General features: G+C 41.9%; 1 protein-coding gene across 1 annotated transcript; it reads right to left on the bottom strand.

Annotated features, from left to right (window-relative positions):
* Nucleotides 1-957: 957 nt before the first annotated feature.
* On the bottom strand, nt 958-17753 carry cers2b (ceramide synthase 2b). Its single transcript, XM_069656549.1, has 11 exons — nt 17313-17753; nt 10172-10345; nt 9061-9178; nt 8856-8974; nt 5862-5919; nt 5627-5677; nt 4061-4153; nt 3469-3597; nt 2470-2576; nt 2180-2333; nt 958-1489 (listed from the first exon to the last, which is right to left on the bottom strand). Exons 2-11 carry the CDS (start codon nt 10342-10344, stop codon nt 1337-1339), a joined length of 1155 nt encoding a protein of 384 aa, XP_069512650.1. The 5' UTR covers nt 10345; nt 17313-17753; the 3' UTR covers nt 958-1336.
* Between the last annotated feature and the right edge of the window lie 2516 nt (nt 17754-20269).

Raw genomic sequence — 20269 nt, 5'->3', positions numbered from 1 at the left:
AGAGAACTGCTAAAAATTGATTACAATATCTTTTTACCTCTTATACATCAGATAGAATACCTGTAAACCCGTTTCATACACAGAATCATACCTAAAATCAGTCACGTAGATCAAAAGTTAAACTCTAACCCGGGTTAACAAACCAAGGCTACAAGGCAGTGAATTGGAGAAATCTGGTTCATGTTTGTAAAATCTGGAAATGGTTCATCTGTCACATTGCATTCGCTTTAGTAAAACTCCTTTATTCCCACAAAGCAACCCACCTTCACCATGATTTTATTAAGAGTCATTGGCTTTTTTGTGGGAGGCATCATCAGTGTGACTCAGCTGGATCAAACCAGAGAGGAAAAACATTCAGCTCCGTCGAACCTGGCAGGAAGCTGTGATTTCTATTGCAGTGAGTTAGCTCAAGCACACATTTCTGGGTGTTCCTGAAAGCTCAAAGACTTGAGAACGACGTCTCTTTTGGAAGTGTAGAACGAGCGATGCTGGATTAAGAGTTGAACAAAAAATTAAAAGCAAGATTTTTCTTGCTGTTTATACAAAAACTGACACCAAAGTTGCTCCTTAAACCTCACAAGGCAGATTATTCTTAAATGGCACAGGCGTCATTGAAGAGCAGAGGCGCGCAGTCCTACTGCACGTTCTTACAGTATAAGAGACACTGTTTGTTTGTGCAAAGACGGTGCAATAGCTGAACATTTACGTAATTGCATAGACAGAAAAAATAGGGATATAAATGCCCTATTGACTCACTTCCATAAAACCCACTTTCACTCTCTTTTGTTCTTTTAGTAGGAAAGAAAAAAATGGAACACTGACAAAAAGCAACACAAGATCAAAGCAGAAAGCTTTAAAATGGCATTTTAACGGCCATTAGCTGGCTCTAAGGCACACTGAACAAGGAAAGCTAAAGTAGAAGCAGCATCACCCCCCCCGCCTCAACCCTCCCTCCCCATTTCCTCCCGCCTCTTTGCTCCTCTCCGTTTTCTCGCCCGTCTCTTTGAAATGTTGGGACCGACATCACACACTGACAATGAGACATGACAAAGCAGAACAGCCGTGCCACTGAACGTAGTGTCGATCATCTGCTGGATCTCTGTGCCCTCTAAAAAGTACGAATGAACGTGTGTGAGAGTGTTTTTGTGATGTGCAAAAGTAACAGTGTCAGATTTCATCATATAACACACCTGCTGTTCTTGGTTTGAGGGAATGACATGCCCCCTCCCTAACCCAAACCCCTTCTTCTTTCCCTCTCTTCATCCCTCCCTCCTGCCCCCCCTGCTGAGGGATATGAGTCCTTCTCACACTCCTGCGTCCTGACACTTGTTTGCTTTCACTCTCTCTTGCGGTGGTTGTTGTTGTGGACTGTGTGACCGTTCTGCACTGGTCCATTTTTCTTTGTGTCCTTTTTAACCCCCTCCTCTTCCTCCTCCTCTCCTGATTCGTCTGTTTCATCTTTGTCACTCCTTTCATCGTCCACTTTTTCCTGGAAAAAAGACAAAACATATTTTTTTTTTTTTCAAAAGAGGCCACTTAAAACACGTCATTATTCACAGAGGCCTTCTGCTCAAACTGTGGTGGAGCTCTGGTCACTGTCAGATCACAGTTAAGCTGTCTCAGCATGGGAACCAGCTAAATCTGCAGGCTAATGTTTGATGTGCTCCAGAAGATGCGACTGGTCCCCCTCCCCTGTTCAGACAGATTGTCATCCGCCCTGATTAAGGTCAGGCCGATCATAGCTGTTGGTACAGAGTGTGCACCGTTTTAACATCCAAGATGGCTGCTTCTCATGTTTTGATTCTTCTAAGTATTGGCTCTAAAAGAACTCCATGCCAAACGTCTGTGTGTTATGTAAAGTAAAAGCCGAATGAAATGGATGTGGGAATTAACTACTTAGCCTTTGTCAGAGGTGATTTGAGCTGCACCGGTTGATAACGCCCCTTAGAACACAAACTGAGAAGCCATTTGGGAAATGGCTTAGCATGAACATGTGTGTGCGTGTGCACAGGAGATCTGTAAAATTAAGTCATTCATAAAGAGCTCATATACAATATATTCTTATCTTAATTCAGTTTTATATGTTATCTGTCGTGTAATGAAGCGTTGATGACAAGGATGATTTTCTATAATATTTACAGAATCTTTAACTTTGTATTTAATCTCTTTGTTTTCTTACATTGTTGGTGAGGAAGCGGACTGCTATGCGTATGATGAGGACAGCCCAGAAGACATGTAGACACTGCAGGACCATCAAAAGTCCGTTGAAAAAGTAGTAGCCAAAGAAGGGTTCATAGATGGTCACTGGGTACACCCAGGTGCAGTAAATAATCCTGTAATAGAGAAAGTAGGATAGGAAAAGGGAACTTTAATAACCTCAAGTTGTACATTGTAATAACAACACATTAAAGCATTCGTTTGAAATGTGTATGTGTGTGTGTGTGTGTGTGTGTGTGTGTGTGTGTGTACCTGAAGGGGAAGATGACTAGGCGAGTAACAATGAAGATTGCAGCAAAAACAATGAAGATGTAGTTACAGGCGTTTCGCCATCCAGCATAGTTGAACATTTTCGCAGACTGTCAGAGAGAGAGAGAGAGAGAGAGAGAGAGAGAGAGAGAGAGAGAGAGAGAGAGAGAGCGAGAGAGAGAGAGAGAGAGCGAGCGAGAGAGAGAGACAGAGAGAGAGAGAGAAGAGAGGAGAGAGAGAGACAGAGAGAGAGAGAGAGCGAGAGAGAGAGAGACAGAGAGAGAGAGAGAGTTTGGTTTAATGGGAAAGTTGCACATAAATAAATAATGTTTTCTTTGAATAATGAAAAGTGTAGATGGTTTGATCCATACACTGTATATAAAATGGGACATAGACACTACAACATCATCTTAAATTGATACAGCTCGACTTTGAAGCCTCTGCGTCATTTTGGCCGTCCTCAGTTTAATTTGAGTGACGGGGTTGATACGTTTCTATCTTGTCAGACATATAACATATCTGGTTTTATCGTCTATTTTACTCTAATTGGGTCCATAATTTACAAAATGGACATCCTGCTGTGTTGAAGAAGACTTGAATCCAGCATTCAGCCTGTGAACTCACCAGGAAAATGTTTACAGACGTTATTAATCAGCTCTGAAGTAGTCTCGTTTTCATTTCAGCTTCCATAAAATCTGACTTCTTTTCGCAACCATTGCTAAATGGACACTGGCTTCACTTTTGACACAGATGCTCGTTCACTTCTAAGGCACAGCTGACATAACACTAAGATAACACAAGTGTAGTTTCCTCCACAGGGTGGCAGTGTATACTCAGTGAGTAAAGAGCTAGGTAGGGCTGCAGCATGTTTTTGGAAGGGGTGAATGGCATCAACATAAATGTCACTTTGCCATGAACATAGCTCACTGCTTGTGGTTGCTGGCATGTTGTATAGTCCATAGTATGATGTTAGTGAATGTAATGCACCGCAATGACTTTTACCTCGAGCAGGTAATCAGAGGAGTCGTGCACCAGCATGATGAGAGTCCCTGCACGGATGTAGTTAACACACCAGGAGAAGCTGATGAGCAGGATGGTCGCCACATGGTGAACAATCTGCTCCTTGAAGTCCTGAAGAGAAGGAGGCACAGTGAGGTGAAATGTTAGTTAAGCTGGAAAAAGAAAAAGGAAAATGTTTGGAATTTGTGTGTTAGATGTTTTGAGCGGGTCTGCGTGCGAAGTGTTAAATCCTTCTTAGAAGGCAACTGGGTTAGAATATTGTGCTGGAGAACAACACTGTGAGGCTCTCTGGCAAGATTTCCCCCACTGTGCTCAGCTGACCCAGGTTGAGCAAAGTCCAAACACTCACACACACACACACACACACACACACACAAACACACACACGTGTAACAACAGTCTAATGTCCACCCACAGTCAACCCCAGATGTCAGACTGTACAGACAGTGAAAACAGCAGATCACAATGTACTAAAAAATATAAACAATTAAGAACGATAACTGTCTGTCCCCAAGCCAGTCTTTAGTTTCATAACACCTGAATCAAGTGTGTCCCTCTGACAGGATTCACTTACTTTGCGTTTGACATCAGAAGCCACACTGAAGAGCAGCGAGCCGTAGAAGCCCAGCTCGATCATGTAGTACCAATACTGAGATGGCAGCAGAGTCTGAAAGAGAGGAGACAAGACTTTAAACTCAAAAACTATACAACTGTCATTTTCTTGATGAACTGATTGGTGTGGAAAAATGTTTTTTGAGCTCAGGGAAAACATTTCAATTGCTTGTTCTTGGTTTAACTTAAAAAAAATTTGGGCGATTATTAAATGATTAAATCGGGGCAGCTGTGGCTCAGTGGTAGAGTGGGTCAGCTCTGGACCGAAATGTTGGGGGTTCGATCCCTGATTGCTACAGTTGCATTATGAAATGTCCTTGAGCAAGACACGAACCCCATTGCTCCAGAAGGCATAGCCATCGGGTTTGAATGGGCATAGATCCTGATTAGGCCTTTGCCATCAGTGAATGAATGCGTGTGTGAATGGGTGAATGTGACATGTAGTGTAAAAGTGCTTTGAGCGGTCTGAAGACTAGAAAAGCACTATATAAGTACAGTCCATTTACCATTCAAGTGGTCAACCGATTATCTTAAGTAATAACTAATCATTTCAGATGTATTGAACTCTTTATATGGAGGATGTCGTTAAATGTTTTAGGGTTTCGGCAGTGTACCCCAAATCAAATTTAAGACCTTTTTAATTAAATTGGATATATTTTTCATGATCATGCTGAGCTAAGAGTGACAGAATAACCAACAGAAACAATTCAGCCTCAATTATTCTTACTTAAAGATTCTGTGAGGAACTATTGGTTTGTGTTGATTTTGGCGCCCCCTGTGGAAAAAGCTCTTATCTCTTTGATTTTGTCCTGTTCATGCTTAAGTGGTGGTTTTAAACAAAACGTCTCATCCTGCTTTCTTTAACATATATGTATCACTCACTTTAATTTTTTGCCCTGGAAAATGTAAACAAAGGCTGCATGCAGTTACTCGCTTCATCTGACACCTAGCAGTTTCAGGCATTAAAAATAACTATATAGAAATAATCAATCTTGGCGCTGATGGTCCGGTTTGCTTTTGTAGCTCATAAAGCATAATCAGAATTAAATTCAGTCTGTTTTATAACCAGTGAAAAACTCTTTAAGTACATTTATTTTTATCGACACTTTAATCCTATTTTCCAGCTGTATAAAACAATAATCCCTTGTGATATAATTAATCAGTTAACATGACCTGGACCCAGATTATGACAGGAAATGAATGGCCTGACCAACAAAAAAAATAATAACTTAATGAAGAAAACTGACTCTTTCCCATTATGAGTATATGAGCCTCTCAGCTGCAGCTGATAGCTGTAGCTACAGTGTTGTTGACAGCCCTGATATAACCGACTAAAGCTCCACAAAAAGGGCCTGAACAGCATCCTGCAGCACCTTCCACAGATGGATCTCACTTTATAGATGTCGAATGTCTCTAAATACTCAGCCACCCTTTTTGTAAGGGAGCTGAATGTAATGTTTTTAAAGGCTTTTCAAGGCCACCTGCTACCACAGTGCATGAAGTGTACATAACCATCCCAGAAACGTACCAGCACAGGAAAGCCTTGCCACATCTCCTGCAGGTCATACAGCCAGGGTTTCTGGAGGGAGAGACAGGATGTGAATGAGACAGCAGAGCTCGACAGGTGAGTTCATGTCATCTGACTCAGCATGGCAATGAGTTTATGATGGTTGGCTGGTCACTAATGAGAATGTTTACAGTAAGAGACAATAGGAGGAGGAGGAGGAGGAGGAAGAGGAGAAGGAGGGGCTGAGGTTACTCACATCGATGAGGGCGGCCAGGCCAGCAATGAAAGCAAGAAGGTAAAAGGTAAATCTCCAACTGTAAGAGAACACACACACATACACACACACTTTCTACTCAGTCAATGGGGAAAAGACAGTAGACACATTTTCTACCTGCAGACACATGAACGCATCACACACACGCAGAAATTCTCACTTCCAGACTGCAACACACTTCAGTGCAAGTTGGAAAGAAACAGCAGGCTGAATGAACGGCCTGGAAAAATCTGATGAACTCCAGTGAGTCAAATCAGGTCACACGCACACACGCTGACACACAATGAGCGCTGTCAGACAGTATCCTCCCTGTTAATATCCTGTAACAGAGACAGAGAGGGGTCATTCCCACCGCAGCCTCTCCTACAGGTGCAGTGAGGGGATTTCACACAGACACACACAGCAGACGGAGAGAGAGAAACAGAAGAGGAGAAAGGTGAACAGAGAGGAAGAAGAGAAAAGTGAGGGGAAATAAGGCAGAGACACAGAAAGCCTGTTGTGTGCACATAAACAATACATGGATTCAGAGAGAGAAATGTCGTAGCACGCACAGCGAAAGAGACACCACAACCGGCGAGTGACAAACATGCAGTCACATGCACGACCGCACAAACCAACACCAGCATCATACGCACAACATCAATGAACTACAGAGAGTCTAAATATAATGTTACACACACGAACAAACAACAAACACAAACACCAGTCTGATTCACCTTGTTGCAGATAAAAGGGTTAAAGGTCACTTCCTAAATATAACTAATTTCGTCATTCAGACAGTATTGATTTAAGCTTCGTGGGTTTTGAGGTGTTTGTAAACACACAGAACACACCGATGACAGTTTGGCTTCACATTTGTTGTAGTTTGCTTTAAAACAACAGTCACGTGTCGTCATATCTTATATATATGCTAAGACGGGTTTTGCTAGCTGTACTAATTCCACCTGTTTATACTGTTAATTAAAGGTCTCTTCCTTATGTGCTTTAAAGGAAGAGAGGAGAGACAGTTTCCACAGACCTTGTTCTGTTTGAATCAAACATATATTTTAAAGTTTATCTTAATGACTTTAACTATGACAGTTGAAATGTGTCCACTTTCACAGATTTGGCTTTGCTGTTTCCCATGCAGAAGTTATTAGGGGCATCCTGTCGCCTCCCAGGGGGTCATGACTTGGGCAGAGAGTGTGGTTGTAGATATGGAGCAGGAGAAAGGACTTGAAGAACTAGAAATATCGTTCTCAGGAACCGTTAATATTGTTTTTAACTCAGGTGTTGTCTCAGGCGTAAGGCAGGTGTTTTAGTTTGTGCGTAAATTCCAAATGAAATTAGAAAATATTCGAATGTAATGAAGAACAGTGAGGTTATTTCTAATTTACAGACACTAATGGCATCCTGATGTACAGCTCGGGGAAAAATAAACCAGCCCAATCTAGATCTGAACCTCAGTGAAAACCTCCTGAATGTGAACCCAACAGCAAAGAGAAAGACTGCCAAGATGCATGAACGCATGTAGTTTAAAATCAGGGTTATTCCACCAAATATTGATTACTGAACTCGTCCGGAGTTAAAACATTAGCATTCTGTTTAACAAGCAGCAGAGAAACAAGGTCAAAACCTAGTATGTGGCGGAGCGCATCAGGTCAGTGTTCGCTTTTGTGGGCAATGTGTTACAAGTCCTTGTGTTATTGTCCTTATGAGGCCGATGACAACGTGTTTGAAAGCAGGTGCACGCTGAGGACGTAGGTGAGGAAAGCGGACGAGCAGCACCACCTACTCCCTGAACAAAGTATCCAGAGCCGTATAAACAGAGTCACGTAAGTGGGGGGCAACTCTCTCTCTCCCTCTACGGCTGTGAAAGTACCACGCACTCACTCACTCACTCAGTCACTCAGTCACATACAGACCTATGTTTAGGCCTGACCCCGGTGGTCAGCCAAAAATTTATATGAACTTGTTTTCTTACATATTTTTGCAGAGGTCTCTTAATTATTTCCTGGGCTGTATACCGTTACAGTTATATAAAATTACATAAGATCAGTAAAGTAAATTTAAGACTGGCTTTATAATGTGAGAGTGAATAGCCCTGAGAAACTGTATAGGTGCCAAGTGGTTAAAAATACCAACTTCTTAAAATTTTGAAGCATCTTTAATACTTGAAGAAATTGCAATACCCTTATTCCAAGCAACCTGGTCAAAAGCTCCACAACAGCTACTGTGTGTGCTAAACTGCTTTTTTATACTTTTATCAGGACTATTTATTTGGTACAAATCAGCACTGATGAAAACTGTCCAGAACCAGCTCTGTGTCTTGTTGTCATTTAGGGGAAGTGACCCTTAAAGTCACGTGAAGCTTAAATGATCTGTTGACAAACATGACCATGACAATGAAGCCGATGGTAACAATAGTCATCTCACTACAGGGAGGTTAAACATCATGTGGGCTGGAATAATGCATTTACAGATCCCTTCTGGATGTGTTTTTCTACATGCACACCTCTGAATCATTGCCTGTGCCTTGATCTAACTGATGCTAACATCATAAAGCTATATCCGGAATAAACTGTACAGATATTTTATGTCATCCGCTGCCACAGTGTGAATCCTACCAGCTGCCACCAGCTAGTTTCAGCGGCTTTGTATAATCAGGCGAACAAACTGTTGGTTTAGCTTCTGTCACACGTAAAAATAACAGTGGTGACAGAGCCCCTGTTGCCGAGGCCCTGGTGCTAATAAGTATGTGAATGGTTAGGATTTGTGTGTGTGTGCGTGTGTGAGAGAGAGGAGTAGGGGTAGCACAGGCATGGCAGCAGCAGAGTGGCATTGTAATGAGTGCATGTTAAAAATAGAGGGCTGCTTTTGCCCTCAGAAATGCGCTCATATAGCCCGAGGAACGCGAGGGTGTTCAGCTGTTTCGACCTGCTCCGTAGCTCTACGTGTGTGTGTACAGTATGTGTCTATGTGTGTGCGTGTTTTTACCTGGCCTCTCTGAACTTTTTCAGCAAGCTCGGCCTGTCCTGGTTCCTTCGTCTCCTGAACCATCGCTGCACTTGTCTTTCTGAGGAGCCGGTCTGTTTGCAGAGACTTGCTATAGAAGTCTGAGAGCAGCACAAACAGAGGCAGAAATAAGTATCAGCAACTACTCTGTCGTTTTAAGATCGCATGTGTTTGTCTGAACTTGTACCTGTGATGGGTTTTTGGTAATGTTACAGTAGTAGGACTCCAGCGTGGGGTTGTGAGGGGCTTTGAGCCGAACTGTCTCTTTGACCCCGAGCAGAGCAGCCAGGGGCGTCGCCACCGTCCTGCGATCACGAAAAAAGTGGTTGAGATTAAAAAAGGAGATTAAATGTAGAAACAGTGAGAAATTGAAGAAGAGGCAATCTTGTAAGCTCTTTTAATTTGCGAGAAATTATCTACTGATATTGGGGGAATGAAACACTAGGGGGCGAGACATATTAAGTTTGTGTTCTCTCAAGGTCCTTTAAAGGAAATGATGAGCGGCAAACACTTCATTTCCTGTATTTAGGTGTATTTGTATCCGCCAATTTAGGTTCTTTAGCAGAGGCTTTGTTGCCTCTATGAGTCCTGCTCTAGTTCTTCAAAATAAAAGCCCTCTGATGCTTTATTGAAGGGAGACAACTGCACATGTAAATATTAAGGAGGACTTTTTTCTGGTATCACCCTTAATATCTACACCGTCGTCTCACTGCCATCTGTTCCCATGTTTTCCTCAATAAAAAGCAGCCTTTTCATTAATTGAAAATGTCAGTCCTGGATGAATTAGAGCACCAATAATCATCATGTCTTATGTTGACATTTCTCTAGTCTCCAGTTAGCCTGCTTTATAATTTACAGCTCTGTGGCTCTATGTAAGGCAGGAGTGAAAAACACTAATGAGGAAAGGAGATTCTTGGCATTGGCAATAAAGCACAGGTGGACTCTGTAACGGTTGTCTGATTTCCAAAAGATTAGCTGATGAAAACGGGAACATTGTACTTGTTTGAGCAACAATATGAGTCACTTGAAAGGCTGGAGCTTTAACTATTATAAACTAGGTCACAGAGCAGTAAAATAAAATAACTGTTGGGGGGGAAAAGCAAGAGATAACACCTGCATACTGAAATAAAATAATGTAGGTGGAGGTCAGGGGATGCGATAACTGACTAGAGGAGAGATAAAAAGTAGAATCAGGGAACAAACGACACAAAAATTAGACCAGATAGAAGGACCGAGAAAGCTTGTTTAAATTAATGAACACACGGACATCAATAAGACAGAGTGAATAATGGACTGACCTTTCAAATATCTGACGGATGATGAGGAATGCAAGTGCGATGGGCAGCGCCGCCCACAAGTCGTGAGCTTTAGCGTAAATTCGTCCATCCCGATCCTCCAGGTCGGCCCAGCCCAGGCCCTTCGGAAACCACAGCCGCTCCTGCCAGAACCACTCGCTCAGCCCCGCCAGCATCCTGCAACACACGACACGCAAGGAGTCAGAACCAACTCTATGGGTTTATTAGGCTGCAAAGACTCAAGACACGCGTCCTAGATGCAGATCCACACCCTAAAGAACAACAAAAATGGCGACTTGGATCCATCTAAAAGCTGAACACACAAGCCATCCATAGGGGCTTTAGAGGCGGCAGCTTTACAGGCCTGGCTGTGTGCACAGGAAGACATCTGTGATTAGGAATGTTTGGTACTATGTAATTAAGAGAGGAGATGTTTCCCTGGCTCTGGGTTTTCCTAATGCATAAAGCAGAGCTCAGGCAGCATGCTGGGAGCTCAGGAGGCCCGAGAGAGGGAGGAGAAATCAACCCAGCAACTTAGCTTCAAGCTTTCAACAGTACCAGCGCTCCCATGAACACACAGCAGCTGCAAGAGTGGCTTGTAATTCACAGAGTACAGAGATGAATATTTCTGCTGCTAAAATGAGGGAGTGGCAGAGAAAGAGGGTAAAGGGGCGGCGGCGAGGGAGAAGAAGCATCTGAGGGATATGAGTCATGATTGGTCCATATGTGCGGAGCAGCGTGGGCGCCCCCACACACTCATCTCTGGAGTCCCCTCACAGATCTACAGTAACTCCTCTCCCGCCCAGTGCAGCTGTAAATGCCTAAGCCCTGTAACTACTCCACTTCCACTCCCATACCCGCCCTGCTGCTCCCTGCCAGGAATCAAGAAGGATTCCCCTTTTGGCCCAGAGAGCCACAGCCATGCGTAATGCTCTCCCTTACACCTTTAAAATGTGCCGCTGAAATTAGGCATGGAGGCCTCACAAAGTAACACAAAGTCATGCATTTATGCAAAACTCTTTTCCTGTCGGCTAAAATTAGGACTGAAACTTGCTTTTTTTTCATTATGAAATAAGATCCCTACTTCCTTCCTTATTTTCTTTTAAAGCAGTTCTATAAAACAGAAATGTGTTTTCCTACACACAAAGATTAAGACTTCATAGTGGGGGATTTTTAGCTTAAACCAAAAGTAACCTTTACAGCTCAGAAAGTCACAAAAAACTTTTTTATTTTCATAAATGAAAAAAGAAATTTTAATGGTTGCGTTACTATCTTCAATCACTTCCGCTGCACAAAATGCTGTGTTAACACAAGTTTCCTGAAACCTCCCATGAGACAGTTAGCAGGGTGCTATTTGACTAACTTCTGTGTATTCTTTAAAAGCAGATAGGCCTATTGTTTAGCATTTCTAGTAGCCAGTCAGACTGCATGTGAAAATGAACACAATTAGTGACATCCTGTTATTGCTAGCTAGCTTGTAAGCCATGAGCGTCATGGAGGAGGGACATAAAAAGTCAATAAAGCACCTTATTGGATGATGACAAACTCATATCATTACAAATGTCTACGAAAGGACCTTTTGTTGTCACTTTGGGGCCAAATACTGCCTTTGAGGTGACGATCAGAGGGAGATATAAGTGATTAAAGCTCCTGTGAGGAACTTTGGTTTGTGTTGATTTTGGCGCCTCCTGTGGACAAAGCCGTACCTCTCATCTCTTTACTTATTTTGTCCTTTACATGCTTAAGTGGTGGTTTTTAACTAAAAATTGTGTCCTAGTTTGTTTAACAGTCACATGTATCACTCACTTTAAGGCCATGTCCACACAGAGACGGAGCCGACTTCGTTTTGAAAAAGTTTTCCGTAAACACGGCACCGTCTCAGGAAATGTTTGCGTCCCCACGAAACCGCTGAAACGCTGTTATATATACAACCACCTGTGGGTGGCGCTGTAACGCAGCCACACAAATACAACAAACCGGAGAAGAAGAAATAGAGCATGCGTATAAGTGTAACAACAAAGAAGAAACACAAGCAGTTGTTGTTGGTGGTGGTGGGGTTAGCGCATGCGCAACGTACGGAGGCGGCGCGATTCAAGAAAGATCTGTATAGGCTGTACACACGGAAACGCCAGGGTGGCGTTTAGGGATTTATCCACTCTGGGAGGCGGTTTCAAAAATTAGCGTATACAGGCTCCTGAAACGCCGGTTCCGTGTGGACGAAACGACCATACGACAAAAAACTTTGGCGTTTTCTCCTAAACCCGTCTCCGTGTGGACATGGCCTAAATGTATTCACTGAAACATGTAAACAAAGGCAGCGTGCAGTTAATCGCTTCGTCTGACACCTACCCCCCCACCAGCGCTTTCAGGCATTAAAAATAACTATATAGAAATAATCAATCTTGTCGCTGATGGTCTGGTTTACTTTTTGAAGTCATATAGAGTAATCAGAATTAATTTCAGACTGTTTCACAACCAGCGAAAAACTCCTCCACAGGAGCTTTAAAAAACCCAGATTATTTCAATCTGATGAACTTTCAATGACACAGTTTAAAATGGGCTCAAAGTTTTTAAAACAAGTCAGCGTAAAGACAAAAAAGGACCAGCTTCCTGGACTTGACTCTTTTACAGACACACATCAGCCCCCCCTTCGTTAAGTCAGTCCTAAAGTTAAAACACGCTGCTGCTAGGTGTAGCCTCTGACATGGTCTATGAGACGGTGTCATGGTTGAGTGAGTCGCTTGTTTTCCACATCATGTCATGTTAGTCATGGCCCCTGTTTCCTGTTGCAACAGCGTGGCTGAGCAAGCACTGGGCTCTCCTCTCTCTCTCTCAGCTCAGGTAGTGGCTGATGGGAAGGGGTGACACATTTATTCCTCGTCATTTTGCCAACTCTTCCACTTCAGTTGCGCTACATCTCACTTCTCCTCTGGAGTGTCATGCCAGATCTTGCTGAACAACATGTTTGTGTGCAGGTCTGGCTCCATAAAGAACAGTGTAAAAACAGATAACAAATAAACGAGGCTCTGAGGAGAAATAAAGATGGTTCAAAGGGCAGAAGTGCTGAGAGAGGCAGATACGTAGCACGCGTACATGTGTAATAAATGACTTCCAATAATAACAAGCTGCTTTAAGCTGTTAGTTAGTGTATCAGCTGTAATTTGGCTCAACATACACACATGTATAAGGAGGGGATAACTTTCTTTACATTTTGCACTGCTGCAGTGTGGAGGCGTTCAGGATTCAGGAGGATATTTTTAGGGTTTCTAGTTGAGATCATTCAGTGAATTCAGCAAGTTAAAGCTCTTTTCCCCACACAGCTTTCCTAACACCACATCCTATTGGCTCATAGGATCATATGACCAGACTCTGACCATTTCAAAGGTCCAATAAAAAGAAAGGATGCCTCTGGCAGGGGAGGGAGAAAGGAAGTTCTCTGACTGTCTCCTCTCTCTTCTTTACTATGAATATACATTACAGGGATGAGGTGATTGCAAACCGAGATCCAGCTTCAGGCTCACAGCTCCAGATGTCACTGATATGCTTCTGTCCTAGGCTCACAAACCCATGATGCAGTTTGTCAAGAATGGATGAAAAGCCTCAGAGGAAAACCTAAACCGAGCAGACTGGAACCTGGTACAGAGTCCAGGAATATTTGGAGAATGTAAACAGGCTGCCACCACAGCTTTCCCTTTCACCCTCCATGCATCAGTAACATCTTAAACAGCCATCCAATACTGTGTTCATCTGGCTGATAGGACCCTGAGTGCATAGAGGAACATAAGTCACAAGACAGTAGCAATATGCTGACTGTGAGTCACTCATAGCGTGCCATCTATAAACTACCCATTTACTCATATCCATCCACACTTTAGCTGATTCTTTCAAACCACAACTTCTAAGAATGAAATTGAAGGTTGGATAAGTCAGAGACACATCGACTGCTGTCGATAACGCACAAGGTCAGAGGACATCAGTCCAAATAAGTCAGGCTGACTCAGTCAGATAAGTCAGCAGCCCTTGCTTAGTACGTGGCCTTGGACAGTACAATAGCTGATATTAGGTTTCATATACAGGACAGTGTTGTGTGTGATGACTGTCATCGCTTTACAGCTACAATATAAACAAATACACGCATGCAAACAAAGTCAAACTGCCAATGAATGGTTAACAGACACTCGACATGTGCAGGGCATGGAGTTAATTACTTTATGAGTAGTGACTGAAAGACAGTGTGTCTCAAGCCCAAAGTAAAGAACTGTGCTGCTACTGGAAGTTGGCATTAAAAGCTTCCTTGTCTTGTTAACTTATTTTTACATGTTATATAATAATTTAACACATTTTTTTAGCAGCTTTTCAACCAATTTTTGTCCTTTAAAGTGCTGTATCATTCTGTATATAAATTACGTTTACCATTATTATGCTTTGATTAGATATTTAGGGCCAAGTTCTTGTTACAGATGCTCTAAATTAATAGAAAAGTTAAGTTGTTATATAGAAAAAATGTGTTGCCGAAAAAAACATTTTCAAATACCCACAAAAAAAGTACCATTAGGTATCAGTGCCACAGCTAAATTCTATTATCAGCACCAGTCTCACGAGTTAGAAATGATAGCCAGCTCTCAGCCTGCCATATTGATTTTACAGTGAATTGGGCCACAGTGTCACTGTAGTAATTACTTCTTCGTAATGCAGTCCATTGCTGATAAGAGGTGGGGATTTCCCTGAGAACAGCTACAATAAAACCAGCTATAAACCTGCAATTACACATGCTCGTTTCACAGATCTTGTTTGTTTTTTTAAATTAATTCAATTATTGTAACAGTCCTCCTCGGCCATAAAAATTATGTAATGTCTTTACAAGCAGATAAGCTTTAAACTGGGTCCAGCTTCTCCAATATGTATATTTGCTGATTCCTCTCATATATGGAAGTAATTGAATATTAATAGAGTGTTTATTTGACATCTACCAATTTGAATTGGTCACAACGGCTTGTGGGAGTTTTCTGAGAGGTATTTCTTACAAATTACTAACATTTGATGGACCAACACATTGAAAAAAAAGGCTTGACGGTTAGTTACAGGCTGAGTTTAAAAGCTGTTTTACTGTAATTTGAACACTTAAAAGCGTAAAATATCTGATTAAAACGCTGAGTTAATGCAATGTGCTTGTGCAGACTTGTGGCTCTACATAGCATCAGACAGACAGCTGCTGACAATAGATGTATTCAGTATGTAAACCTCTATACTGATATCCTTCACATCTTGTAGCCCAACATGAAGCCACAAAAAAACCTGATAAAAATCCTGAAGGCAAATATTGTAGGATAAAGCAGCAGTACGGTCAGGAGGCTGACATGCTCTCTACAAATGCTTCATTAGTTGTAACTCATGACATGCATTGGACATTTTGAGCCTGAGGGTTCTGAGGGTGACTCACACTCATCCCTCACATTTTAGACATTCCTCTGGATTTGGGTTTGACTGAAACAGTTCAGCGTAACTTCATTAAAGTACAAGATACAGTGAGTAGGCAAACACAGAGATAGCAGGAAATGATATACTGCGAGTGGGAGAAAACGTAAAATCACCCCAAGGGCAGACAGCCAGTCTGTGGCAATCCTTCTCATCACTGTTATCCAATCTGCTGCGTTTTAGATAGCGATCACAAGAAAGTCAACTTCAACACCTTTCACACTGATCTGTTGCCCTGATGAATTATTGATGAGGAGATTCAATCAGGCAGCAGACTGATTTGAATAGGCCCATTCAGGAGGTGCGAGGGTAATATTGTCATGCTGATTCTCTGCAGACTGGATGCTGGATGCTATAGATGATGCCCTTTGAGTTAGTACAGTTACCTTGGCCAGAGCAATTAGACCGGCACCTGGACATATGTGAGGCTACTATGTCTGTGGAAAGGTGGCTCTAAATGGTAATGATCTTCAAACATCAGCAAGACCGGCGTACTGCTGTGCGAAGAAAATTCAAGGCAACAGCTTGAGGTTTTCGAGCTGAAAAGGAGAAGATGTATTCATTCACAAAACATAGTTAATGTTATTTCTGTCCATGTTAAGGAGAGATTAACAACAAACTAAAGCATATAAACTATGTATCTTTTCCTTTAGACAGGTTTTCTTAGACTTCACCCATGGACTACCACAATGTTTGACCTGGAAGCAAAACTTTCCTGGTTTGTTCATTCTAACCCTAACACAAAGAATAATCATTTACAGTGATATAGAGGCGAGCAATAAATACTCACATTTTAGAAGCTGGAAGCATCCTTTTTATTTTTTTGCATTTTTGCTCAATAAATGACTGATTGATTCAGCACCACTGTCATGCTTTCATGGGACTTTACCCAATGATTAACATGATGTTGACCTGGATACAAAGCCTGACAATATCTCTGCTCATGTTCTCCTGTTATCATGTCATAGATTTACATAGTTGAGTTTGAATGAGTGCTCGTTTGGAAAAACAAAAAACAATTTCAATAATGTTTCTCAGGACTATTATTGTAAGTAGATGCTTCTCATAGATGAGTTTTAAAGATTCTTGTCCTCTCAATACTTTCACTCACATGGTACAGGGATATGCTTGCTAGCTTAAATGTAGCCTCTCCAAATGGTAATAGCAGAAAAGCTAGGTGAAGACCACAATGGAGCTAGGAGAAGATGTCCCAAACAAAAACAAATCACTGTAATTTTAAAACAAACACATTCTAAACGGATTAACAGTTGTTAAAACCCGGGATATTTCAGTATGCACCTCAAGGTGTTTTATCAGTGGCCTGTAGTTGTGTTGTTACAGTGATAATGTGCCATAATTCGCTGCTAGTTAGCAAACTTCAGAAACAGACCCACTATTGGGCCACGCGCCAGGTAACCCTCGTGTATTCATATCACACAACAAATGTTAACGGTTGTTACAGTGCTATCAAATGGATACAACTCTACGCCGACATTTTTCGCCATATCTGTCGTTAAATACCCTCAAGGGGACCCCTTTTATTTAATTAACCTATTCCTACATGAATGCGTAATGACGTCCGAGCGAAGGATGCGGAGCGTGCGCCCCCCTCACGCGGATAGAAGCGAATAACGTCTACTTGTCGACATGAAAGTGAAACAGTACTTACTTTGGTGTTTTTCCTCCGTAGTGCGGCGTAAAGATGGCCTGCAAACACAGACAAATGTTCTCCACAAAGACGTCCTGGTCCCACCTAGCTAGCTAGCATAAAAAAACTAACGGTCCTGTTGAGTGTGCCCAGCCCGCTGGCTGCTCAGAAGGGCGCAGTTACTGTCCAAGTTTAGTGTCCGGGCTGATTTTTACATGTTTCCATGGAGTACAAAGTTTGTTTTTCCTCTCAGGTGAAACATTTATGGAGGGTAAAAACAAAAAAAGTGGCTAAAGATGGGAGAATGTGTGAGATGCTGCAGTGCGACCGGCAGCTCTTCTCCCAACCAATGCTGGGCTGTTTTTTCTCTATTTCGTCGTGTCCCAGAGTATTTCTCCCCCTCTTGTGTGTCCGGGGAGTCAGCGGGGTCTTTGTGGGCGTCTGGCCGGGCAGAGGCGGAGGTCGGGCCGGCACGAGAGCGGACTAAGAGGAGCAGACAGAGGGAGGAGTGAGGGGATAACGGAGAGGGAGGGACGCAGATGACGTCCAAGCACATGAGAGAGCATTTGGCTGACACACTCACACACACACACATCCGCATTTTGTTTCCGCCCGGAGAAAAGTTTTAACCCCCGTCTTTGTACGGATGGGAACCGGGTTAATGGGCGTCAGACCCACGTTTTCTGATTCATCTTCCTATTAATCATACAGTCCTTTATTTTCTGTTTTATTTTTTTATATAAACAATAAAGCTTTTTACTTTTTTGTCTAGGTTAGGTGTTGTCAATTATACTGGAGTTTTGCCACAGCTTTATTGGGGCTGACCTTTGACCTTTTGTTGTTTGCCAAAGTGGCACAATCCAATCTAATTTAATAAGAATTTCTAATTAAATGTAAAATTAATTTGATCATTTTTTCCAACACATTTTTTAGCATGTAATATAGCCATCTGATTATTTAAAGGGGTTCACAACTTTTATGTTTTAAATAATCTCCTGCACTACATTTCTGTTATATGTCGCTAGGTACCTGCACTTTGAACTGCCCTTCAGAGCCACTGACACCACCTCACATTATCTCTGACCTGGTGAACTGTTTTTGTAAGTGATTAAATAGGTTATCACCCAATGTCAAGTATAAGTATACTTTTAACTAAATCTTTAAAAAAAACCCAACATGTGACCTTTGACCTTTTTAAAATAAGAAGCAATTCCAAATATTTTCCTTTTTCTGTTATATTTGCAGTTGCCCTTATTTCAACCACACCACTTTACAAAGGAAATAAATGTGGAGGGTTTCTTTCTATCATTGTGACCCATTACTATAAAACAAACATATGAGGGCGTAACAAGCTGACATGCATCACAGACTCCAGGTTTGACTAACCTCAGGCCTGAAAACAGTTTACCCCAGATAGTAACAGAGCACACGTGAGACGGGTTCAATGGATAAGGTCAGTGAGGCTGCCACTGTTCCTCTTGTTAAAGGTGACCACAAGAGGTTGGTTGTGTTTGTTTATACATGTATCTTTAAACATGATAGAAGCATAAGATTTGATTAAATGTATCACATAAAAAAATTAGAGTAGTAACAGTTGAGGGGGATTCTGTGACTGATGTAGTCTGGATCATTGTTGAATCAGGATTGGTATTTTTTTTAATGAGTCAGGAAGTGAAGGGGTCAAGAATGAAAAAAAAAAGTATGTTTATAAAGTTAAAGAAAAATTGTGCAGTTCTACTGCCACATGTCATAAGGGCTCACATTTCGTGACGAGGCTTCACATTGATTAAAGGTATATTAAGTAGGATTTTTGTCAATAACAAATTTAAACTGGGCTCCTCCTCCTGGGCTCTTCATCAACAGAAGCTCACTCTCACATGCGAGAACACGCCCATCCCGCCGAACTAACACCGACAACATCACGGTTACCTTTGCGCTAGCATGCTAACCGCCGGTTAGTTTGTCCTACCCGGTTTGAGGCACCTACCTGTCCAACAGAAAGAAGGCCAACTCTGCATCGCTCTTCCGCCATGTTCGCCGGTCTGAATGGGGCCCAGTTGCTAATTTGAACCACTCCCACACTCACCTATACGCTGTGATTGGCTCAGGGAACCACAACAGCGCCCCTCCTGAAAACTTCAAAGCAAAACAACAGAATAGATGCAGAGGGAAGGGTCTCACAAGGGTCTGCACACACACACTCACCAACACACGTATAGAAGCCCATGTGATGATAAATGTTATATTTGTAAAAGTCTATATTTTATTTTTCTAAGAAAATTCTATTTATGATACCTTTAAGAATAATTCTCAGAGTTTTGTCTGTCACTGACCTCAAATCGATATTTTTATGCACTTCTAATTTATGTCTCCTGACTGTAATATGCGCATGAAAATCTGTACTTCTTCTTGACAATAATATGACACCTTTGGATTATTACAATAAAGCAATTCAGACAGTTTAAAAACCATTGAGTGAAGAATTTAGGATGAAATGGTGAGTTATCTCTTAAATATCCTCTGCATTTAGTTAATGTTGTTGTAGAAAAATGAATTTTGAGATCATTAGGCTAAGTCGTAGTTTTTCTTAGTCATAATTTGTCCTCTTTCTGTTGTTCTCTTTTGGTAAATTGAACCAAGATCAGCTCATCAAGAGGGGGAAAACGTAGCAGGAATGTCCCAGAGGGAGGACAGTTTACATGAACCTCTCAAAGATGAAACAAATACAGCATTTAATTCTGCTGATAAACAAGCAGTGTACTCCCATAAAGGAAGACCGAAGATAACAAGCTTGGCACATCAGCTTAATGTGAAAACACTCTCACTTATTCTCTGGTTACAAGCTCTCTACTTACGCCCCCTCCTGGTCAGAAGATGTATGTGCTCTCTCAATTGTGTGGCATTTATGTGTTGAATCATTTTAATCAAGAACAACCGCTAATAAAAAAAGACAATCATAAAAGCAAACACACACTTAA

Source organism: Semicossyphus pulcher, unplaced genomic scaffold, assembly GCF_022749685.1.
Source record: "Semicossyphus pulcher isolate SPU_LCO1_2020_fin unplaced genomic scaffold, fSemPul1.0.p SCAF_9, whole genome shotgun sequence".
Lineage (NCBI taxonomy): Eukaryota > Metazoa > Chordata > Actinopteri > Labriformes > Labridae > Semicossyphus > Semicossyphus pulcher.
This window is presented reverse-complemented; position numbering and strand designations above follow the sequence as displayed.